At 36.8% G+C, this 23,559-nt stretch overlaps 1 protein-coding gene across 1 annotated transcript in view; it reads left to right on the forward strand.

The window, feature by feature from the left end:
• The window catches only part of Auh (AU RNA binding methylglutaconyl-CoA hydratase), a 177,093-nt gene that overhangs the window by 44,287 nt on the left and 109,247 nt on the right, over positions 1-23,559 (forward strand). Inside the window, exon 5 of the mRNA XM_033756824.1 lies at positions 2,645-2,731. Coding sequence (XP_033612715.1) covers positions 2,645-2,731 — 87 coding nt within the window. The remainder of the gene's footprint in view (positions 1-2,644; positions 2,732-23,559) is intronic.

Consider the following 23,559-nt stretch of genomic DNA (forward strand, 5'->3'; position numbering starts at 1 on the left):
TTTTTTTTTTTTTTTTTTTTTTTTTTTTTTTTTTTTTTGGTGCCAGGGATTGAACTCGGGTCCTTGCTCTTGGAAGGCAGGCTACCGAACCACAGAGCTAAATCCCCAGCCCTTTCTTTCTTGATAAGTAAATTACTTTTACCTTTTCACTCAAACAGTACTTTATGGTTTTTTAAAGAAGCATACATATCTGAATTGCTAGCATCACTACTCTTGTACTTTATGTCCATTCTTAAGTAAAATAAGGGTCACTGAACATATTGCTCTATTGTGACAATCAGGCTGATAAATGGTGGTGACTAAGTGCCTTATGGATGGTAAGTGTATCTTAAGGGAATGATTCACTTCTGCAGTGAGAGAAGAACAACAGTGAAATTTTGTCATGAAATTCAGAATGGTGAGCAGTTTAAAACTTAATGAATTGTTTATTTCTGGAATTTTCCATTTAACATATTTGGACCACTTTTGTGAGTGGGTATCAAAACAGCGGAGAAAACTATGAATGAGGAAAGACTTGTTTATGCCCAGTGGTGGGATACTGAATCATAGTGATAGTTCCATTAATGTTTTGAGAAAGCTCCATACAGTTTCCATAACGGCTGTAATATTTGACATTCCCATCAATTATATTTGAGGATTCTCTTTTCCTTTACATTCTCACCAATACCTTATCGCTTATCTTTCTTGAGAACTTCCACCTAAACTGGGGTAAGGTGACATCTCATGGTAATTTTAGTTTTCATTTCCTTGGTGATTAGTGATGTTGAACATTTTTCCCAGTTTATTTATTTGTATGTGTTCTTTTAAGAAATGCCTATTCACATTCTTTGCCCATCTTAAGAGTTGGGTTGTTTTTTTTGCTGAGTTGTTTGAGTTCCTTACATGTTGTGCATATCGATCAATTATCAGCTGTATTATTTGCAAATATTTTCTCCCATTCTGTTGTTTCTTTCCTTTGCTATGCATAAGCAATCTTATTTGTGTTTTTTCCTCATGTTAGCATTCTTGTTTTAAAAATTTATGTGATTATTATGTATGTTTCTGTAATTATATTTTTCCTTCAATAGATCTATCTGTATTGATACTCTTAATTCTTTAATTTTGTTTCATATATAGTATTGTGTTTATAAGTGTCCTACTTTTCTTAATTCTCTTATTGATAGAGATTTAGGTTTCCTATTTTTTGATATTTTATTAATGTTGTGTTGAATGTTACTTATGTTTCTTGTTTATATGTTTGAGGTCTTCTGTGATACATATAGTATGTATGAACTGATGGGGACTGCAGTTCTGCCTCCCCTGGAAAAGTGTATGAGCCCTGTCTATCCTTGATATCATGCATAGTCATAATAAATGTACAGTGAACTATAAGAGAGTAAAGAGCTCTGGGTTTGCTTATTTGAATGGAGACCAGTATTTTCTAGATCTTTTTTTATTAAAATACCTTTGTTGAGTTCAGAGTTAATGATAGTTGTCCCTCTCTTTAGTTTTATTAAAATGTCTTGAGTTTAGAGTGAGTTGATCTTTATTCTCCCTCAAACTTTGCCATCCTCCTATCTCAGGCTCTAAGAGTGCTGGGATTGCAGGTGTCAGCCAACCAGGCCTGGCTAGAGAGTTAATGATCTCTGAAAGCATTCCTTAAGTCTGTTTTTTTCTGTTCTAAAATTAGGCTTATGTAATAAAATCATAATTATGAATTGTTTCTTGGTTCCTACTTTAAAGCCAGCATTTCTCAGATGTGGTTTGCAGGAACCAAGGTGGCATTTGTGAAGTCAGGATGGCTCAGTGGCACTGCATGCAGTGTGCACATGCTTGGCCTGGCACTGGTAACGCCCAAGTGTCAGGAGGACTGCCAGTGTGTTTGCAGGAGCTACGGTGCTGGGACCAGTGTATAATTGTTGGTCAACATGAATGTATTTGTTTTTATTTTTATTTTTTGTGGTGATGGAGATCGAGATTGAATCCAGGCCCTTGCATGGGGTAGGCATGCATCCTCAGACCTTTGTATTTTATCTTTTTTTTTTTTTTTCTTTGGTTTTTTGAGACAGGGTCTCACTGTATAGTTGAGACTGACCTGGAACTTACTATATAGCCCAGGTTGGTCTCGAACTCACAGTGATCCTCCTGCTTCAGCCTCCTGAGTGCTGGGATTACAGGCGTGCTCCACCACGTCCGGCTGTATTTTATCTTGAGATAGGGTCTTCATGAATTTTTCAGTATATCTGCAAACTTGATCATCCTGCCACAGCCTCCTGACTACCAGGGATTTATGGCATGTGCTACTATACTTGGCTTTACTTGTATTTTTTAATGAATAAACATTTAAAATTTTTCTTAGTTTTAGTTTATTTTAGACTAATTATCTATCAGTGTAATCACGATGGTTGTTCTTTGAAAATGGGATGGGTTTGGAGGCCAGAAAGCTTGAGAAGCACTGCTCTAACACCTCATAGTCTATGAACAAACAAATGCTTTATCCCAGCTGATGGCGGTCACTGGGGAGAAGAGCTTAGGTTATAGAATTCCTTTTTCAGATGATTCAGGGGACTTTCCAATTTTTTGTTAATCTTAAGTAAAGTTGCTGTTTTTTGCCTTACAGTTTTGTATATAACAAGATTATATTTGTAAATAAAATACTTTGCAGGTGCTGACCTTAAGGAAAGAGCCAAAATGCATTCCAGTGAAGTTGGTCCTTTTGTCTCCAAGATCAGAGCTGTGATTAATGACATTGGTAAGCATACTTAATTCTTCTTTCCACACGCTGAGGGTGATCTCTCCTGTAAGAGTTAATGTTATACACTGTCTTTTTACATAAGTTGTAGTCACATACTTTATAAGTAAATAATCATTGATTCACAGGTGGTCACTTTACTAGCACTATTCAATTGGAAAAAAAATTGTGTAAGACACTTTATAACTGCAGATTCTTTCTATGTTTGATGGTATGGCATTGAATGTACTTATCGTAATGGCGTGGCCATTTACTTAAGATGTCTTTATCTTTTAAATAACTGTGCAAACATTTATGGATTTGGATCTTACTGCACAAATACTGTCATTCTCCACTGTTTCCTCAGAATTATAGTACAGATCCTGTTACCTGTTTTCAAGTTACTGTTGCTTACTTATCCATAGTCATCAGGAATTTTAAATTATTTCTTCATTAATGAATATTTAGGAATTTTTAGTTTTTATTTTTTGCTATTAATTTTTATTAAAGCAGTGAATATGCTAATATCCTTCTATATAAGGATACATTCCTAAGCATTGTAATAATTTATATTTTCCTGAGTTATGAGACAAATAAATACCTGTTCTGTCATATTGCTGCCAGCATCTAATGCTGCTAGTGTCTGAGTTTTTCAAAGGAAAATTTAAAAAACATTTCATCGTTTTAATTTTTATCTCTCCACATGCGTTTGAGGTGCTGTATCTTTCATATTAGATGTGCCTTTTCCGTTCTGTAAGTTGCCTTTTCACATCTTTCAACCTTCTATGGGATTATTTAATATTTATTTAAAATATTTTTTTCTTTTTTCCTCTGTGGTCGTGGGGATTGAATTAGGGCCACATGCATGCTGGGCAAGTGCTGTACCACTCACTGAACAGTAACCCCAGTCCTAAAAGACATCTGTATATTACTCTTTTGTTATTCAGTGCTTTATGGAATGTCTTTTAATGTGCTACTCTTACTTGAATTCAGTAGGTTGATTTTTTCCTTAAAATTTTTCTTTGTTGGTATTCACATAATCAGTTTTTCCATATGAAGTTATTATTGTTACTTTAAAAAGCAAAGGGAAAATACTCTATTTGCGCTGTGATTGGAATTTATTAAATCTTGTTAAGTAAAAAAAGACCATTTTTATGATGCTAAATATTTTTGTCCAGGATAAGATATCTCTTTTATGGTAGACCATTCACTTTTAAATATCCTTCAAGAAAGTTTTATCATTTTCTTCATATTAGTCTTGGTTTTGTGTCTTTTTTTCTCCCTCGAATTTATTCCTGGCTCACTTATGGAATATATTCTTTTGAATATAATCTTCATCATACAGTAGTTTTATTGCAGTTTTGGTCTGTAGGAAAGTTACTAAATTTTATGTGCTTGTTTTATATTAAGCCAGCTTACTAATTACTTGTTCATCTTTAATTCTCTTGTGTTTTCCAGATGAAAAGCTCCTTGTTTACTAATAATTATGAATAATACAGTTTTATCTTTTCTTTTCTCAACTTTTTAATTGTATGTATTTTTAATTTTTTCCACGTTTGTTAAGATCCATAGTACAGTACTCATTTGTTGAGATGAGTATTTTTATTCATATCTCTTTTTCACTTTGAAGAATACCTTTAATATTTTGGCAATAATTAACAGGCAAATTGCTTTATATTTCAACTCGTTTGTACTATTTTTTAATCTAAGAAAAATATTAATATTTATCAGTGGCTTTTGAAATACATGTCAGAGTTATAACTGGTATACAGTTACATTAGTATGCTTAGTAATGCTGAACTCAGCTTGTGTATTTGGAATACACCCTACATGGTTATTGTGATTAGGGATGGTAATTTTTAATATGGAGTCACTTGAATATTTTTGGTATAATCACAAATGAGATTAATTTGTGTGTGTGTGTGTGTGTGTGTGTGTGTATGTTACCATTTCCTGGGTTGTCAAAATTACATTCCTTTCATAGTATAAGGTAAAAGCTTTTCATCTTTTCCACCTTTTCATGTAAGGTACAGAGAAATTATCTCATCTGGAAGATGAATAAAATTTGCCCATATAAACCTTTTGGAGTCTTATTTTATTAGTGTTGTTTCTCTTTTTTTTGTTTTAAACATACAGATTTTAATTTCTGTAATGGCCGTTGACTTAGTTGACTGTGCAACTAAGAGAATAATATATACTTCCTAATTTGGGGTTAAGAGTCTATTTGGTAACATGAAAGTACAAGTTTATACTGCCTATAATTTTATATATACGCAATTTTTCTAATTTTAGCAACTTGCTTCATGCTTGACCCAAGACTTTTTATTATCTTTCAGAGATTTAATGCCTTTAAGGCCTTAGTGTTGTTTGCTGGGGAGCTTAAGATTTTTCACCAGGGGCTGATATCACCAAGGGCTGATTGTTAGTAAAACTCATGAACTAAGAATGAAACATACACCTTTCAAATAAGTGGTGGGGTGGAGTGAGTAGCAACAAAAACAAAACTCAGAAGTTTAATCTTTAAAAAAAGTAGAAAAAAGCAGCAGTAGTGAACTGTTAAAATAAGTATAATATCAGTTGTATATTGTTAATAATCCACATCTGGTATAGTTTTTTGGTGTGTGTGTGTGTGCGTGTGTGTGTGTGTGGGTGTGTGCATGTGTGTTTTAACCAGATTACTAACCAAATGAAGGGATCATGTCAGTATTGGTATCAGGCAGAATTTTAAGATGAAAAGTTCTGTTTGAGAAAGAGTTACGGCATATGATAAAAGGTTCATATTTTAGGAAACATATCTCTAAATCTTTGTGTACCTAAAAAAGTCTCAAAATAATGCAGATAAAATAATACAGATAAATTGGCAAATTTTTTGCCACTAGCAAAATTTTATCATTGTGGATAAATCCATCTCTGAATTTATCATGAGGTCAAAAGCATAAAAGTTAATAAAAATGATTTGAACAGTGAGATTATCAGGTTTGGTGTAATAGACTCTTAACACCAAATTAGAATATATTATTCTCTTCAACATATGAAGTATTTAAAAACCCTGAATCTGTTGAATTTCATAAAATTGGTGTATATCAACCCTATTCTGTCTGTAATACAGGTACGTGAGAAACAAAATACTCGTGTTAAGATTTCAAAACTATGTAGTACCTATAAATTTAAAAGTTACTACTAAATAATTCAGGAATCAAGAGAATACAAAGAACAGTTCTGAGACTGATTATGAAATTAATATATATCTAAATATTTGAAGTTTGATTAAAGTGGTATTTGAGGGAAATTCATAATCTTAAATTCATATGTTAGCAAGAGCAAAACTACTGACAAAGTTGCATTTTACCTTAAAAAGTCATTTTAAAGAATAATATAAAGTTGTAAATTCAAGAAAGTGTAGGGTAAGCATAATACAAGTGTTAGAAATTAGTGACAGAAGACAAAAATAAAACAGAGGGCAGACACTGGAACAGGCCCATTATGTGGTGGTAAAGTGTATTTAATACATTCTCAGGAAGTCATGGTTATCTAGCACTGCAGAGGCTGTAAAGATAACGAGAAGATGCAGTGAGAAAACTTTATGTCAGTGAATATGAAATTTCTGTTTCAAGAAGTAGTCCTGGGCTGGAATACTTTTAGATTTTAGAGATTTGCATTTCAGGTATTATTAAACCTGAAAAGAACAGACAGAGCATTACAGCTTTCTTACATAAGTTTTTTCCACAGATCAGTACAGTTTAACTCCTAGACTCAGATTAGAGTAACCTTCATGCTTACAGCTGACAAAAATAAGGGAAGAAAGGCACAGGAGGAGCCAATTTTACTGGGAACATAGATGAAATCCAGCAGGTTGTCAAGAAGGACCAGTGGGATTTCCCTGGGAATGTAAGGGTAGGTTCTATTTGAAAATATTGTTTAATATGTGATTAAGATAAAATATATTCACTTCACTAGATTGAAAAAAAGCTTTTGAAAAATGATCAAATTCGTTAACTCATGCAAAATGCTGTCCATAAACTAGAGATAGAAGGAAGGTCCTCAGCATGATGAAAAATCTATTTCTTAGTTGTAAAGTGTTAAAAGCCATTTCTAAAACCAAGAACTAGGTAGGAGAGGCCCTGTTACCACCTCTGTCTGGTGTTGTTCTGAAGTCCTATCCTGAGGAGAGACAGATAGAAAAAAGACTGGAAAAGAATAAGACTGCCTTTCTCAGGTGGTGTGAATGTCTCTGTCAAAAAGCTAAAAGGATCAACAGATTATTTTTTAAAAAGTGTCACAAGATGGCTGGATGTGAGGCCCATATTAAGAATAATTGCTTTTCTTTATATCTGAAACAGACAGAAGATAACCATAGAGATGCCTTTATACTAGGAACAATAATAAATCTAGGAACATATGTAATATATATGGTAAACTTGTGAAATTTTATTATAAAAGAAACACGCAATAAAATAGATACATATGCTTTTCCGCAGAAAGATTTAGTAACAAAAAGTTAATTCTTGTAAATGATGTACAAATTCAATGTAATCACACTTAAATTCTTAGCATTGATTTTGTGAAGGACTTGAACAAGAAAGGGGCCCCCAAATAGCCAGGCACTCCTAAAGAAGGAAATGGCCTTGCCTTGTTAGAACATACGTTGATAATGTAGAAATTATGGTGTATACTTACTGTTTGCTTTGGGATAAACAAATAGGTCACACAGACCCACCTGAGTGAGAAGGCCCAGAGATGTAATACAGGATGCATTACACATTGCTGGGGAATAACAGACTTTTAATAAACTTAGAAGAAGAAACTAAAACTTGTGATTTTGACAGAGTGAAAAATTTCTTGAAGCAAAATGCATCTCATAAAAGACTGATAAATTCTATGAAATTAAACCAAAGGGCATAAAAAGTTTATTCATATTCTATTCATAAAAAGTTACTGTAAATAAAATAGCTACAGACTGGCAGAAAATACTTGAAAGAGCTGCCTGAGGGTCGGTGTGTATGTGTACATGCGTGGATGAATGGACACACGATGATTGACTACACCTCGGAAGTTAGGCAATGGACTCCACAGAGAACGTTTCACACCAAGCAAGAGGAATGGGGCCAGCAGGGAGAAGGTGGTCAGCCATATCAGCAGCTATAGAAGTGCGAATCCATACCACAGTGGAAGGCTGTGTATATCCACCACCTTATCCAAATAATATTAAGCCTGCTTTACTAAGCCCACGGAAGTGTGTCCAGGAAGGAGGCTTTATCCACTTCCAGAGGGAGGTAAATTTTTTAGCTACTTAGGAAACTACTCTGGTATTTTTATGAATTTGAACATCCACATTCCATAAAACTTGACAGGTCATTTTTTAGAGGGTATCTATCTACCAACAGGGGTGGCTTTAAGACTGTTTTTACTAGACCTATAATAAGAAATAAGTCTACACTAAACACACAGGAGTAGGTATCAGAATTCAAGTTCCTTTCCTTGTATACCCTTTGCTATTATTTAAAATTCTAGATTTCTTCCTATTAATGGATGAATTGGCACTTGGACTTAAAAATACTTTATTCTGTTGACATTTTGTATCTGTGTCGTAGGGACACTTAAAATTGTTAATAGAAGGCTGAAAAGCAACGTTCACTGACAGGAGAATGGGTAAATGTTTTTGCACAATTCATTGGTGGACAGCATTGCACATTATGAATGCATATGTGTAACAACATAGATAACATTCTTTTTGGAAGCAGGCCCTTGCTATGTAGTGTCCTCGAACTTGCTGCGTAGCCTGCTTTGGCCTCAACTCTTGATCTTCCTGCCTCAAACTCCCAGGTGCTAGAATTACAAGTCTCTGCCACAAAATCTGGCTGAAATGTTCAAAACATAGTGTTGACTTAACAGTATTGTGATATAATTTTTATAAAACCCAAAGCATGCGAAAGTAAACAGTTTATAGTTTGAGGACGTGTAAGTATATAATGAAAATTATGGATGCACACAAAAATATTACAAGAATGGTAAACACAGGCAACAGGTGATGGTTGCCTTTGGGTTTGGGAAGGCAGGTAGAATAAGTGAACAGCAAATGAGTAGTTGTAGATATTATAGACAGGTAAGTATTATAAATATTAATATAGTATTAAATATAGGCAGTTAGGGTTAGGCTGTGGAGGGAGTCAGTGCAGAAGATGAGAACACAACAAAACTGTGGCTGGAGAAGCACATCTGTTGAAGGCCAGGCCTCAAGATAAAAAAGGAATGACCAGGCCTACATGCCTCCCCAAGGGATAAAAAGTAAATTAAAGATGATACTAAAATTTGTATCACCTGGTCCAGTAAAGTCTAAATAGTAACCAGGACCTGATCCATCCCTTTCTGAAAAGGTCCTTATTTCCATGTACACTTGTGTGACCTGCTTCCCCATTGGATCAATATTACCTAAGTGGCTATACTTGTAATCTTATTGGTTGATTGTAGTTTTGACCCACATTGTTCCCATATTGTGATTTTGTACCCACCTCCTGATTTTGCTCTATAAAACTTTCTTTGAGAAGTGGGTTCCTTGGCAGCCCACTTTTAGGTCCCCTCCTGTCTCTGGGGAGCCATCTCTTGATAAATTTTTCCTACTCTTAACCTTTGTTGTTCCTCAGAACTCATTCTTTGATTTTGGGGAATATGAACTCAGTATACCTGACATGTAGCAGGTTGGGAGCTACATTTTTTCCCCTTTATCATAGGTATTACCGTGACCTCTGTCTGATTCTGGTGTCGACTGTGTCGGAGTTCGTTATTACTATGCTTCATTGTTTGTAAGATATTGTTTGTATGTGCCAGGTTAGAAGAAACATTTTTTTTTTCCTAGTCTAGGGATTGAACCCAGGGCTTTTGCATTGAACTGTATCCCTAACCCTTTTCAAATTTTGAGACAGGGGTCCTACTGAGTTGCTTAGTTGTGATCCTCCTGCTTCAGTCTCCCAGTGTGCTGGGATCACCATCCCCTGCCTATAAACATTTTCCTTTATTAAGATTCATCTCTCTTCATTTCTGCAGACACTTATTTATTGAATACTTGTCCCTTTCTTTCTTATATTCATTTTTCATATTTTCAAGAAAAGCTAGATTTGTGTATTTTAAAACTTATCTCTTAGATTTAAGACTTTCCAAAGGCAAGAAAACCCTTTTGTGTGCTTAACAAAATGGATTCATGGACCAGACACCACACAGAAACTCCAGCTTTCTTCTTGGGCCTTGTTGCATGAGTTCTCACTTGATTTGTTCACTGTCCGAGAGCAGAGCTTCCTAGGTTGAGCTTTTCCGTGAAAACGAAGTGGCTTGGCTCATGTATGTCCGTGGATGCTGGTGGCAGGTGATCCCATGTGCTCTCAGGCTGCTTCACGCTGGTAATGAAGTGTCAGGGCTGGCTGTGCAGAGGTCTGCTCTTCATGGGTCAGGGCAGTTAAATTTTCAGGCTGTTAAACTTGAGACGCCTTCAAACTGTGGGAGTATCCGAATGGAACAAATCAGGGTATTTTCTGCATCTTTGGATACCACTTTCCCTTTGCATTTCCCACACCTGGAGAATCTCTTTTGGGTCTGAGGGTCATCATGATTTCCTGTGCTCCCATTTCTTTTAATGAAGGAGTCTGAGGAGCTTAAAGGTACTAGACTTATTTGAAAGATATTCTAGTTTATTAGAGATCAGGAAGAAGTTCTATATTTTATTCAGTTTAGTTTTCCTAGATTCTTAGAAAGTCTGCTCTCCAATGGTACTCCAAAATTGAGTCATTTTGCTCTTTTAAAAAATCATGTGGTTTTTATTTCACTTAAAGGAAATGGTAAATTCTCAGATTTGTGAAATACTAACCATTATTACCAATCCCTTTCCTGCAAATATGAGGATCTTGGTTGAAAATAACAACTTGCTTATTTTGAAATATGGACGAGCAAGGACACGTGGACTTGAAATGACTAGGGTCTACTAACACTGCATTTCCTTAATTCACTGTTCTTTCTTGGGCTTCCTGGAGTGTACCTTCTTTTCAGTTGCCTGATTGTGGCAGTGGGTGCATTTGTACATCACTGTTGGAACCACTGTCCACAGTGTAGCACTGGCCTATCCTTGTTTGCTTGCTTGTCTTTAAGGTGGGTCTTTCCAAGGGCCACAGCCTTTCTCGGCAAGTATGTCACCATTGAGCTCCATCCCTAGTCCCACACTCAGTAAAGATTCCGATTTGGGGACATTGCATGAAGAGCTAGAAAACATTTTTAGATTATCTGAAATTGAAACTCACAGAACAGGCCTATTTGAGGCATCAAAAAATTGCTACCTACTCATAAAGAAATATTTAAAATAGATTTTCATTAGTATTTTAGCTTGCAGATTTTAATGTGAGGTGAATGTTGTTTTTGTATATGAAGTAATTGTATATTTTATATATGAAGTAATCCTCTGAAAGGCCTGGAATTCCCAGCTTCCTTTCCTCTCTGATGAAATAAAATGACAAAAGCTTTTGTTTAGCTTTGTAAGTACAAAGTTGAATTTGCATTGAAATACAGGTAATTATGGTAAAAGGGCAGATTACAAAATTCCCATGCTTAAACATTTTTCTTAATATTCTTTTAATCTCTTAAGATTAAGGTTTTAAAGAAAATTTAATTTTGGAAGATTTCAAATTCTCTGGTTCTTTCCTTCTTGAGATTGAAAATTGACTGGTCATATGCATTTTTCTTTCAGAAAAAGCAAACTCTGTCCATTACAAAGAAAATATCCTGTATAAAATATGTTTTAAATTTTACAGAATAAACCTCTTCTGAAGCAGCGCTTTTCATTTTACTCTTGTGAACACGTTTCTGAATTTTATAATTGGGACACATTTGAATCTTAGAATTGAGAGGCTCAGAGTAAAAAAAAAACAACAAAAAAACAAAAAAACCAAGTCAGTGATAACCAAAACCAAATAAAAGAGGAAGAAAGTAACCATAGTTAATAGATGAATACCCATAATAAACTTTTATACCCTAATCTAGCATATCTTTGTATAAGTGAATATTCTTTGAGGCTTTGATAACCGCACACCCTTTTACCATCTTTATCTTAAACTTGTAGTTACATTTTATATATATTATAATGTCACAGAGCTCTTAGGATATTGCAGGATCTGCTTAGCTTAACTCTTCTCAAAAATCTTAATATAGGATGATATTTATTTTGTTGTAGAAAACAAAAGTGAGTTGTATTTATTGAGGCATATTAGTTGAACAAGATTCTCTTGAGAGTCAGATAATGTGGATTTTAATCTTTTTCCATCCAGTATTTCTCATATCTCTTCCTTGTTGTAAGAATCACAAGTGGGTTTCATTTTCCATCTCTGCCCGGTATGCACTGTAGACACAGGCACATGTTCTGTACCCCTGAAAGAAAGAGTGAATTAGCTGGGATCAGAGGGTGCAGACCTGCAAGCCAAATATAATTGTTTCCTCCCATCTTCAGATTGAACTGTCCTGAATGCTCTTCTGTTTGCCTCCCAACTAATATTCCAAGAATCACACTGAAATTGCCTGAGTCTAGTTTTCTCCCCTCTCCCCCACATCCCTGTTGCTCCCAGGATATGACCTAGGTTAATGGAATGGACATGGATGGAGCCCCGGTCAGATTGTCTGTTGGGATAGTTACTGGGAGAGTTGCTCCTCAGCTAGATTAGGGTGAGAGGTGTTGCTCAACAGTTCAAGCCTATATCCAAGTGGAGATGTCACACAGGCAGCTAGGAGTTAGGAGATAGGAGTTTCTGTAGATAGTCCAGACTTGAGAGTAGATTTGGGATTCATCAGAATGTTGTTGATAGGTGAGACCATGATGCTGGGTGAGATCTTGTAGAAAGAAGAGAACCAGAAAGTGTAAAAGATCAGCATGGTAGGGAGATAGAAAGTAATATTCTGAATGCTAAAGAAACAAATGTTTTGAAGATTGAATCAAATGCTGCTGAAAGATCAGAATTGGCTATTGACAGTAAGACTTGGCTACTGGATTTTGTACCATGGTCATTTTTGTGACTATAACAAGTTAGTTTGTTTGTTTGTTGTTTTTAAATAGAGGAGTGTTGGTGCTATGGGCTTCTGCCTCCTTGTCTGGCATATGATTAAAAAGCTCCATTCCCTGGGCACTTTTAGGAGTGTTCCCCACCAGCCCCAGCATCTGGCCATCTGACTATTAAGCTCTTAGTTTAGATCTCATTTCAGAAACAAGTTACTTATCTGAAACATTCTAGTTCTAAATGCTTCCCAGCATTTGTCTTCTTGTAAGTTAACTATATGTAAGATTATTTTGAAAGTTTTCTTCAAAAGATATATATATACACATTTCTGTAAAATATAACATCTGATTTGTCATGGCCTAATCATGTCTCTGATATAAGATTTGGAGTTGCAATATGAATAAGGCATGAATAATTTTTTACAGAGCTAGAGTATTGTATTTGTCACTTACCATGCTATTCATTCCTTCATTTACCTTTTTTAGTTTAGTTTAGTTTTGTTTTTGTTTTTGTTTTTGTTTTTGGAGACAGGGTCTTGCTGTGTAGTCCAGGCTAGCATTGTACTCACTATGTAGCCCAGGCTGACCTTGCACTTGCAGTGATCCTTCTGCCTCAGCCTCTTGAGTGCTGTGATTATAGGTGTGCACCACCAGGCCCAACTAGTCTTATTCATTTTAATTACATAAAACACTAAACTAGGAAATATGCTTGTAAAGTTATAAATTAATTTTTCTTCTGGGTGTGGTGGTGCATGGCTGTAATTCCAGTGCTCTGAGAAGCTGAGGTAGAAGGATTGTAAATTCAAGCCAGGGCAATTTAGTGACCCTAACATCTTTGACTTTGTGACATTCTGTTTCAAAACATAAAACAGTAGAAAAAATGGGCTGGGGTTGTAGCTCAGTGTAAAAGCCCTGGGTTCAATCTCCAGTACCACCAAAAAACAAAAACAAAAATAAAAAACTTTTCCTTGTACTTCATATTAGCATTTAAAGATTTGTGAGTATTGAGTACTTGGTAGCTTGTATTAATTCTAGGTATGTTCCCATTAAGCTTCCATTTCATTAGAGGTATTTAGGGATTAGTCACAAATAATCTGAATGTGATTGATTTTTTTTAGATTTTAATGATTTATCCCTATTTTGTACCAGCCATAGCTCTTTTTAAGTGTTTCATTTTTATCTTACTTTATCTGAAATGAAACATAACATACTTTGAAAATTAGTACCACAGTGACTGTTTTCTTACAGTTTGAGAGATTATATACTTGTTTTATTTTCTTTGCTCTTTCCTAAGTAATTATTAACTTCTGTGTTAGTTGTATGAATATTGTGTTAGAATTATTTAATAAGGAACATTTTAAAGTTTACAGAATTGTCACTCTGCAAAATAGACCTGAAATATTTATTCATATTCACTGTCTTTTGTGTTTATTTGAAGGTCAAAGAAATTTTTAAAATACATAACGAATGTAGTTAAGTTAGATTCAAACCAGCATATATTTTACTTTTTTATTTTCCTAGTTTGAAATAGTGGAAATGCTTAACTGTGGTAATTGAGAGATTGATTGTATGCTAATTGTTTTCCATGTCGTGACTTAAATACAGATCTCAAATTTTTGTTGTCTATCTTCTTTTCAAGAATGATAAAAAAATGAAAGCGAGTATCTAGGAGTCAGTTATTTTCTCTAACAAGTTAATATACTCTTGTTCAGTGTGCATAGTTTATGGCTTATGACTCTGTTTTGAAATTTTATTGCCTTAGCTGTGTGATTTTTGGCAATTTTGGGGAAATTATATTTTTTTTCTTTGAGCAGGGATTCTCTGTATTTCAGGCTATACTTGAGCCTCTGTGTGCAAGTGATTCTCCACTTTGGCCTCCCATGTAGAGAGGTATCCCATGGTGCTTAGCTGAAAATCAGACTTGTGAAGCTGGCGCAGTACTTTAGTACCCAAGCTCATCATGCTAATACTGCACTAGAACTTGACAAGACTAATACAAGAATTCTAAGTTTTGGGGCTTTATTATCTTTTAATTCCATAAGGAATATCTGAATATGTTTTTATTATAGACTGTTAAAACTCAGCAGCTTTTCTCTATTCTCTTTTTCCTATAAATAAGTCATTATTGCTGTTCCGCTAATTTAAAATGTATATTTTTGGGGGTTCTCTTGATTTTTACATGAGATACCTGATTCTGTTGGTAAAATAGTATTTTATTCTTGCCTTTTTTAAGATTGTGAGACATTCTCTTTGTGTTTGACTGAGGTGCCATTCGCATCTGTTGCTAACTTTGTCTTGTCTTTGCTTCTCTGATTTCTCTTCATGTTCTGCTTGGCTTTGTGTTTGCTTTGTGATCTGGGTAGTTGCCTTACTGGATGAATATAGCTTTTGCAAATGTAATGATGTATATGGTGCGAGGCTATGATTATGATTTTCTGTACCTCTGATTTTGGTGCTTTTATACTTTGAAAATCATCTTAACTGGTAAGTGCTTTTTTAGTTTGTTCTTTATATGGGTTTTATTCTACTAATGTGAAAGGATTGTTATTTTTATTGCACTTCATGTAGTACACTTGATCTAGTTTTTTTTAGAAAGTCCTGTTAGCTTCCTACAATGAGTGCTGACTAAATGGGTGTATTGCTGTTTTTAAATCCTTCCCACTTTTTTTTTTTTTTTTTTTTTTTTTTCCCTCCCTTTTTTTTTTTTTTTTTTTTTTTTTTGTCCTACCAGTTTTTTAGTTTAGTTTTTTTTTTCTCCTTTCATTTTTCACATACTAGGGATGGAACCCGGGGCTTTGTACTGAGCTACATCCTCACTCCTTATTTTTTATTTTGAGGCAGGGTCTTGCTAATACACCAGGTAGCCCAGGTTGGGCTTGAACTTGTGATCCTCCCACTTCAGCCTCCCAGAGTGCTGGGTTAGTGTTTTCTTTAAAATTTTAAATTTAGTCATGCTTCTATCACTTGGTTTGTCAGTTTTAAATTTCATTGCTCCATCAGCCTTTTAAAAGCAAATGTAAGAAATCAGTGTACTTCTCTTTTTTTGGCATTATTATTTTTATATCATTTGAGCTACATAATTAAAAAAATAGCTTTCTTGAAATACAGTCTACGGGTCATGAATTTCACATATTGACTTGTGAAAGCATTGCCATAGTCAAGATAATGGATAAATATGTCCATTTCTCACAGATATTTTCTCTTTGTTTATCTCAATCCATTTCTTTTGTTCCTCTCTACCTCCTCCCCAAACTGTCCTTAGGTAATTACTGAACTTGCTGTCACTATAAATTTCTATATTTTAGAATTATATACAAATAGGAAGCAATATGTAGTAATATTTGTATGTTGTCTTTTACTAGTGTAATCTTTTTGGATTCTTTGACTTTGTAGCATGTGTCAGTATTTAGTTCCATTTTTATTCCTGAGTAGTGTTCCATGGTACACTTGTACTGCATGAGGGACATTTGCATCCAGGTTTGGGCTGTAACAGTGAAGTCGCTGTGGACATTAAGTGCAAGTGTTCACAGTCTCTACATTTATGGGTCTTACCTCAAGAATTAGGACTGTTCGAGCTTTCTATGGATCAGTATGCTGTCCTATAGGGTGGTGAGATTGTTGGGTTCCTGTGGACTGACCTAGCTACCCAGAGCTTTTCAGACTGTATGCACTCTTTGTGTAAATTAATACTGAAAACCCTAATGCAGCAGGTCAGAGATGGGCCTGGTCTTATGCTCCCAACAGTGCATAGGTACTGCTAATGCTGCTGTTCCCCAGGCCACACTGAACAGCAGGAAAATTAGAGCCTTGGAGTTCATAAAGGCCATAGTCATGTATATGTATTTTTTCCTGCTAGGTGAAAGTAAATAACTTGTTGCTTTATATTTTTTGTCGGAACTGGATGTAACTACATTTGCCATATAAGCAGAATTTTGAAAAGTACCAAGAGAGTCGCAAATGCAGGCAACCATGGACATTGTCAAGTGGGAATGTGTGGGGATTTCACCAGCCTGCCTCTCATTTCCCCAGAGAGGCTTTCTGTGTTTGTGGATTGTGGTAGGAAGAAGATGCTCTTGGACTGACCTTTCCTACTTTAGTGGCCTTTACTTGGATACTGCCACTGTACAGACTCAAGTCTGAACTCTTAAGAGTTGGCACTGAGGCTTTGCTGCCAGTTCCTGTCCCCCCAGTTGGGACCAGTGAACTATGATTTCTCTCTTAGATCCCAGGAATTAGTAGAGTGTAAAGCCGGTAGTTTGGTCACACTTCATGCAGTGTCATTTTTCTTTCTTCAGATACATGGGTGCATGTCCTTGGGGGAGGAAGGAAGGATGGCCTACAATGTCAAATCCTTAGGAGCCCTGAGAATTAGTGATAGGCGGAATGGTTTAAGAGCAAGAGCCTGGAGCCATCCTCCTGTGCTCACTTGGTAGTGATGCCAGGCAAGTAGCAACAAATTCTCTGAAACTCATTGTCCGAATGTATCAACTGAAGGTCATGATTATCCTTAATGTTGCCAATCAGTTTAGAGTTCTTCTGATCAATTCAGATAAACACGATGAATCAGCATTGTGAGGCTTGGCTAGCAGTCCAGATGTCACCAGGTGACACCAAGGTGATGTGGCTGCCAGCATTGACACAACCAGCTCTTGGACACTGCTGCTGCTGGCTAGTCATTAGCTTCTGATACCAGTTTGTACTGGACACCACAGGTTGACTACTGGGTCCTGGTTCTGATACCAGATTGTACTGGACACCACAGGTTGACTACTGGTTGGTTTTGTTTGGCTGCTGGTCTCAGGAGCTTTTTGGTGCTAATAGCTCTGAGTATTTTTACTCATCATTTTTTGGATACTGAGTCAGGATAAAAATCCAAGTAGATTTGTAGAACTTTTGGTGTCCACACTGCCTGAAAAGTAAATCACAAACAGATTTACAGGAACTCCAAGGGAGTCTACTATAACAGGGTCTGTACAGCAGCACAGGGGACCAGTGTAAAGGAGGGAATACTCTTAGACAGAACCCAAGGAATGCCTGGGAAATGCTGATTATGTAGCAGCTTCAGGCCTATTTCAATGAGAATGAGGGCTGACACCAGAGAACCTTCTGGAAAGCTTGCTACGAATGCTGGGTATGCAAATAAGGGGCTCTCTGATCTTACCTGCTTTAGAGTGCTCTTGTTCTTGAAAAGGGCCATATCTGCTGAAGTTGGGGGGGGGCACCATCCTGCCCTGCTATATCCCCAGTGGAGTGAAGAAATGGCAATTTGATAGCCAGGGAGGACGCTGAAGGCAGCTGTCCTAGTCATTTGGGGTGCAAGGGGGAGCAAAGGGAAGCCAGGGGGAGGGGCAGAGAGCTGCTGCCTAAGCCACACCCCAGTCCAGCGGTGGAGAGGTGGGGAATGAGAGAGTTAGGTGTTTCTAATTCACATTTTAATGCTCATGAAAGATTTAAATGTTTGTAGGGTTCATGACACAGTGGCCACAAATAGTGCTTTATAAGTATTTGCTTACAGCGGTCTCAGACCTGGGGATTTAAACATCTGAACTCCCCACAGTTGTGTTCTGCTGCTTCTCAGAGCATTTGGCATGGCACTGGTGTAAGTTTAATGAAGTATTGATGAGCTTAGGACTTTTCCAGGGAGTGGGGGAAAAAAAGAGGGATGCGTACTCAACAGTCCAAGCAGGTTTATTGCTAACCCTGAGAAGGACCTCTATGAGGAGAACAGAGACAGTATCTCTTATAGGCTAAGAGGTTTTGTTAACAGTGCTTTTTAGAGGGCTTTCTGAGAGAGTGGGTCAGAGAAATGGTGGGCTTGTGACTTGTTGATGTGTCCTCTGTGACTGCTTATGGCTTGCTGAGTGTCCTCTGTGTCCTAAGTAAAATGAAACTTGCATTTCTCTAAGATGGCGGTGGGCTCATTCGAACTGGTGGCATCCCTGTCTGAGCAGTATCAGCCAATTTCCTTGCTTGTTGCTACTTACAGTATCAGCTTAGGTAGTATACCATATTACTGCTGAGGGCTAGATTCATACCCCTGATGTTCTGGCTTGAGTACTGGTGTGGATAGCTCAGGAACTGACCCTCACTTATATGAAAGAATAAGTTCTTTTCATTAACTGAATTGCTTTAAAAAAAAAATAGATACTCTTTTCCAGTTGACTACAAAAGTCATCTATGTTATGTCATAACAGATAGCTTTGTCAACATTCTGTCAGGTTTAAAGATGCTGGTAAAATAATGTCTCAGTACAGTATTATAATGATGTATGGCTGAATTTTTCCAAATGTGGTTTTAGACACTTTGGATGAAGCTGTGCTGTTCAATTTAAGGAAGGCATTCTTTGCCTTGGTCACTGCATAAGATCTGCAGCACTGTGGTCAGGTTGTTTCGGTGCTTACAGCTTCCCATTTGGTCCTGTAGCGGCATCAGGACAGAGTCTTCTGGCCGTTGCCTCTGCCTGCTTCCTCTGGTGTTAATGGAAGGAATGATTACTTATTTTAAGGTGTTTCCCTCCTTTCCTAATTAAAAAAAAAATGAACTTACTTTCTTTTCTGTATGAATTGGTACAACCTGAAAGCACCCTGCTGGGCTGTATGTGGTGGGGACGCTGCTAGGCTTCAGCAGTGGTTCTTGACCTGATAACACCTTTGGGAGAAGCATTGCTGCTGTCCACCTTATCACAGCAACTTGGAGAGTTTGTCTACTTTAATTGGATTGTTTTTTTCATTTTATTGAAGTTATTGGTACAATCTAGGTATACAATACAATTACATTCATCATTGGGATTCTGTACCTTTACATAGTAGATCTTGATTCTCATTTTTCCCCTTGTCTCTGCCCTCCCTTCACCCGCTCCTCCCCTCCCCATTTACAAGCATTTTATTTCCATTTTTTCAGTTTCTCATATTTTTTTCCTCTCCCTTATTACCTTTCCCCCACCCTTTCCACTTTGCTCACACCTTTAGCCCTTTACTTCCTATTTCACATTATTAATTATCTCATTAGGATCCTGTGTACTATTATAGTTTTCACACCAAAGAAACTATTTGGTATTTCAGTTAAAGAAATCTCTGTATGAACGTTAAAAGTAGGGAATCCTAAAAGAGAAAAGGCAATGATGTAACATCAAAATAATCCTTAATTCTGGAGATGAAAATGGTCCCTGAACACATTTAAATTGGTTCTCACTCTTATAGTCTTATTCTTTTTTTCATTATTTAGAGAATATTAGTTTCTGTAATCAAACCCACGTAGATATGACCTTACATATTTAGTACGATGTGTTACCCCTGTACACATGGAAAAATAAATAAATAAATTAACATTTCTAGACCAATATGGTTGTCTATTTCTGTACAATGCCAAGTCAACACAGTAAATTGGGATGACTTTTTCCAAAGTTGGCAGCACTGTTAAAGTTTTCCAAAACTCAATTTATATATGTGTATGTGTGTGTGTGTGTGTGTGTGTGTGTGTGTGTGTGTGTATGTATATATATATATGGACTAATAATAGTATGTTATGCATCGATAGCAGCAACAGCTTTTCCAGGTTCTGCAGTCATCTGAACAAAATTATAGACATTCAGCACATTCCATTAAAAAAAAGAAAAGAAAGAAAAGAATAATATCCAGAAAACAGCAAAGTTCTGTTGCTGTTGTGGTACCTGGCACCATTTTTTCTAATAGCCTCTCAATCATCATCTGGAAAGAGAACATTCTAGAGTAATATCATTAAATGTAGCTCTTATAAAGCACGGTCCCTACTATGTATCATAAAGCCGGTACTAGATATTTTACATTCATAGAGGTATGATACAGTACTGTCCTACATCAATAATACTAGATTCAGTTTTGGTTTGAAATTTACTTTGTCTGCAAATAAGATTGCTACCCCTGTTTTTTTCTGGGCTCCTGTCACATGGAGAATTGTTTTCTATCTTTTCACTTTCAGTCTATGGGCTTCTTTTTGCACTAGGTGTGTTTCTTGTATACAACATATTGTTGGATTTTGCTTCTTATTCCATTTTGCCAGTCTATTTCTCTTGATTGGTGAGTTGAGGCCATTGACATTGCTGGTTATAACTGATATGTACTGACTTATTATTGACATGTTATTGGCCTTTTGTTGACTCTTTTTACTTTTTCACCTTCTCCTTTTAATTTCTTGCCTTGCCTATTTGATTTGCTCTGTTGGGCCTCATGGTGTTGTTGCCTTCATTGGCTTTTTCGAGGGTCTTGTTTAGAATTCCTTATAGTGCTTGTTTGGTATTCGTGTAGTTTCTCAGGTGTTCTTTGTCGTGGAAGTGTCTTATTTCCCCCTCCATTTTGAAAGAGAGTTTTGCTGGATACATCAGTCTAGGTTGGAGGTTGTTCTCTTTTAGTACATGAAATATCTCATTCCAGGCTCTCCTTGCCCCAAGGGTTTGTGTTGAAAAGTCTGCTGTGGTTCTGATGGGCTTTCCTTTGTATGTGATTTGTTTCTTTTCTCTTACTGCTTGTAGTATTTTGTTCTTCTGCTGGGTTTCTGGGATCTTGATTATTATATGTCTAGGTGTAGATTTTTTTTGATTGTGGCTAGTTGGTGTCCTATATGCCTCATTTATCTGAATGTCAAGTTCTTCTCCTCTGTTTGGGAAGTTTTCTGTCATGAATTCTTTGAACAGCTTTTTTAAGTCATTTGTATTTTCTCCTGCTACTTCATGTATTCCTATCAGTCTAATGTTATTTTTCTTTGCATCATCTAGGAGTTGTTGGATCAATTTCTCATGATCTCTTACTGTTTGTAAGAGACCTCTTTTTTCATGGTCACTGACTGCAATCTTATCTTCTATATCTGAGAGCCTATCTTCGCATTCTTTTATTCTGTTGCGTACACTTTCAATAGAATGTTTAATCTCCTGGATATCTGTTTGAATCTCTTTTATGGATTCCATTTCTTTCCTATGTTGGGCGTTTATTTTTTCCATTTCTTTCTTATGCTGGGCCTTCATGGCTTCTATCATGGTCCTGAGCTCATCTATTTTTCTGTCAGTTTCTGCTCTAGAGTCTCGAATCACAACTTCCATTTTGCTCACTATCTCTATGGTTATCTGGGAAATTATTTCTGTTTTGAATTTTTCTAGAGCCTGATTGATCTGTTTTGTTACTTCCTATGCTTTGAGTTCAGGGTGTCCTGGTGGTTCACTATCGGCCTTTTCATCCTCATTTGCCCTACTGTTTGTCATTGGTGAACTGGAAGTCTGTCCTTGTGTCTTGCTTAAGTGTTTTCTCATTTTAATTTTTGTTGTCGGACTGTCCTTAGTTTAATCTCTGGATTATCACCCAAATCTTCCTGATATAGTTGCACCCTAGCTTCTGTGTCTCTAACGACCCACAGACATTCTCATCTTCATAACATCAGAGAAAACAGCTCATCAAATCAACGGCAGTGCTTTACCCCAACTGATACAATCAGCAACACATTAAGATCAAGCACAATTTGGACACTGACCACCTGTGGTAGTCACTCGTCTATCACCCTTAAATCATTTGAATTAAATTGAAATCAAGAAGCAGTCCAGAACATGTATGCAGTGAACAAACTTTTCAATATAGTATATTTACCATTTAATGGCTCAAACAGAGCGAGGATGCAAGACCCCTGATCTCAGTTAGCTGATTGCTGAACCCCGTGACGCTGACTGACCTCGGGCTGCAAGGCCCAGATTGTGTTCCCCATCCTTCTGAATGGTTGAATTCCGCAACGTTCTATTACAGGTTTCCCACGCCCTTTCTTTAAAGATGTTCAAAGTTGGGAACTCAGAAAAATACCCTTGATGACCACCTCTGTCTTTGCAGAGTGGGTCCAAAGACTTGCACAGTCGGGAGGTCTGAGAGTGCGGAGGGGGGCAAATTATGGGGGTTCAGGGGCACCCACGCGGCTACCTTCCCGGCGCTTGAGCGATGGCTGCTGCGTCGGGAGCAGGCATGGCTCTCCTTCCTGCGGTGGATCGGGGCCCAGCCTACCCTTTAATTGGATTTTAACCTGGTTCTAGAATCAAGTTATCATGCTTAGAGAATTGTGACCCTTGGCTCTTGGACACACTCCCTGTTGAGAGTGTGATGCCGAAACTCCTCAGCCCCTGACTGCAGGCCTGCCCTCCCCGCTGGTACCTGCTGGCAGACAGCCTGCAGGCCTGCAGAGAGCTGAGATACAGTCAGCCTTCAGGTTTTACCCAGGGCCTGTTTTGTTTTTGTACTTTCTTTTAAACTTCAAGGAACTGGGAGGATACACATTGTGCCAAAGGTAAAGTTTTAACTGAATTTAAGGTAATTGGAACTTACTGTATTAATAATTGAGCTGTTCATATTTTTCTAGAGGCGTACAGATGACCCACATTGTATGTTTTACCTCCACATGAGCAGAAGTAGATACTCACATTTTCCCACATTCTGCTCTGCCCAGAGAACATTTAGCCCAGGCCATAAGTGTGTACCAGAGGTCTGACTTACTGCTGCTTTCATTTTGCTTTCTTTAAATAGCAAAATGGTTCAATTGTTTGCTTTAGTTATATTTTTAGGACCATTGCAAAGGGCTATTATTTTCTTTGTCATTCGTAGCTCATTTCCTGGCTTGAATCTTAAAATAGTGTCTGATCTTGATGCTTGCATAACATATCGAGTCATAATTTCTTCCTTTTACTGTTGGGAAAAGCCACTGCCCGTTGGATTTGCACGTCTCGTCTCATTCATTTGCACTCACATACAAGGGCCACTTTTAATTCCTTTAGCTATTCGAACTGATATTCTGCCTTTTTAAAAGTGGGTTTTATTCAACCTGTCAC

Source organism: Fukomys damarensis, unplaced genomic scaffold (genome assembly GCF_012274545.1).
Source record: "Fukomys damarensis isolate Sample0158 unplaced genomic scaffold, DMR_v1.0_HiC HiC_scaffold_27, whole genome shotgun sequence".
Taxonomy (NCBI): Eukaryota; Metazoa; Chordata; class Mammalia; order Rodentia; family Bathyergidae; genus Fukomys; species Fukomys damarensis.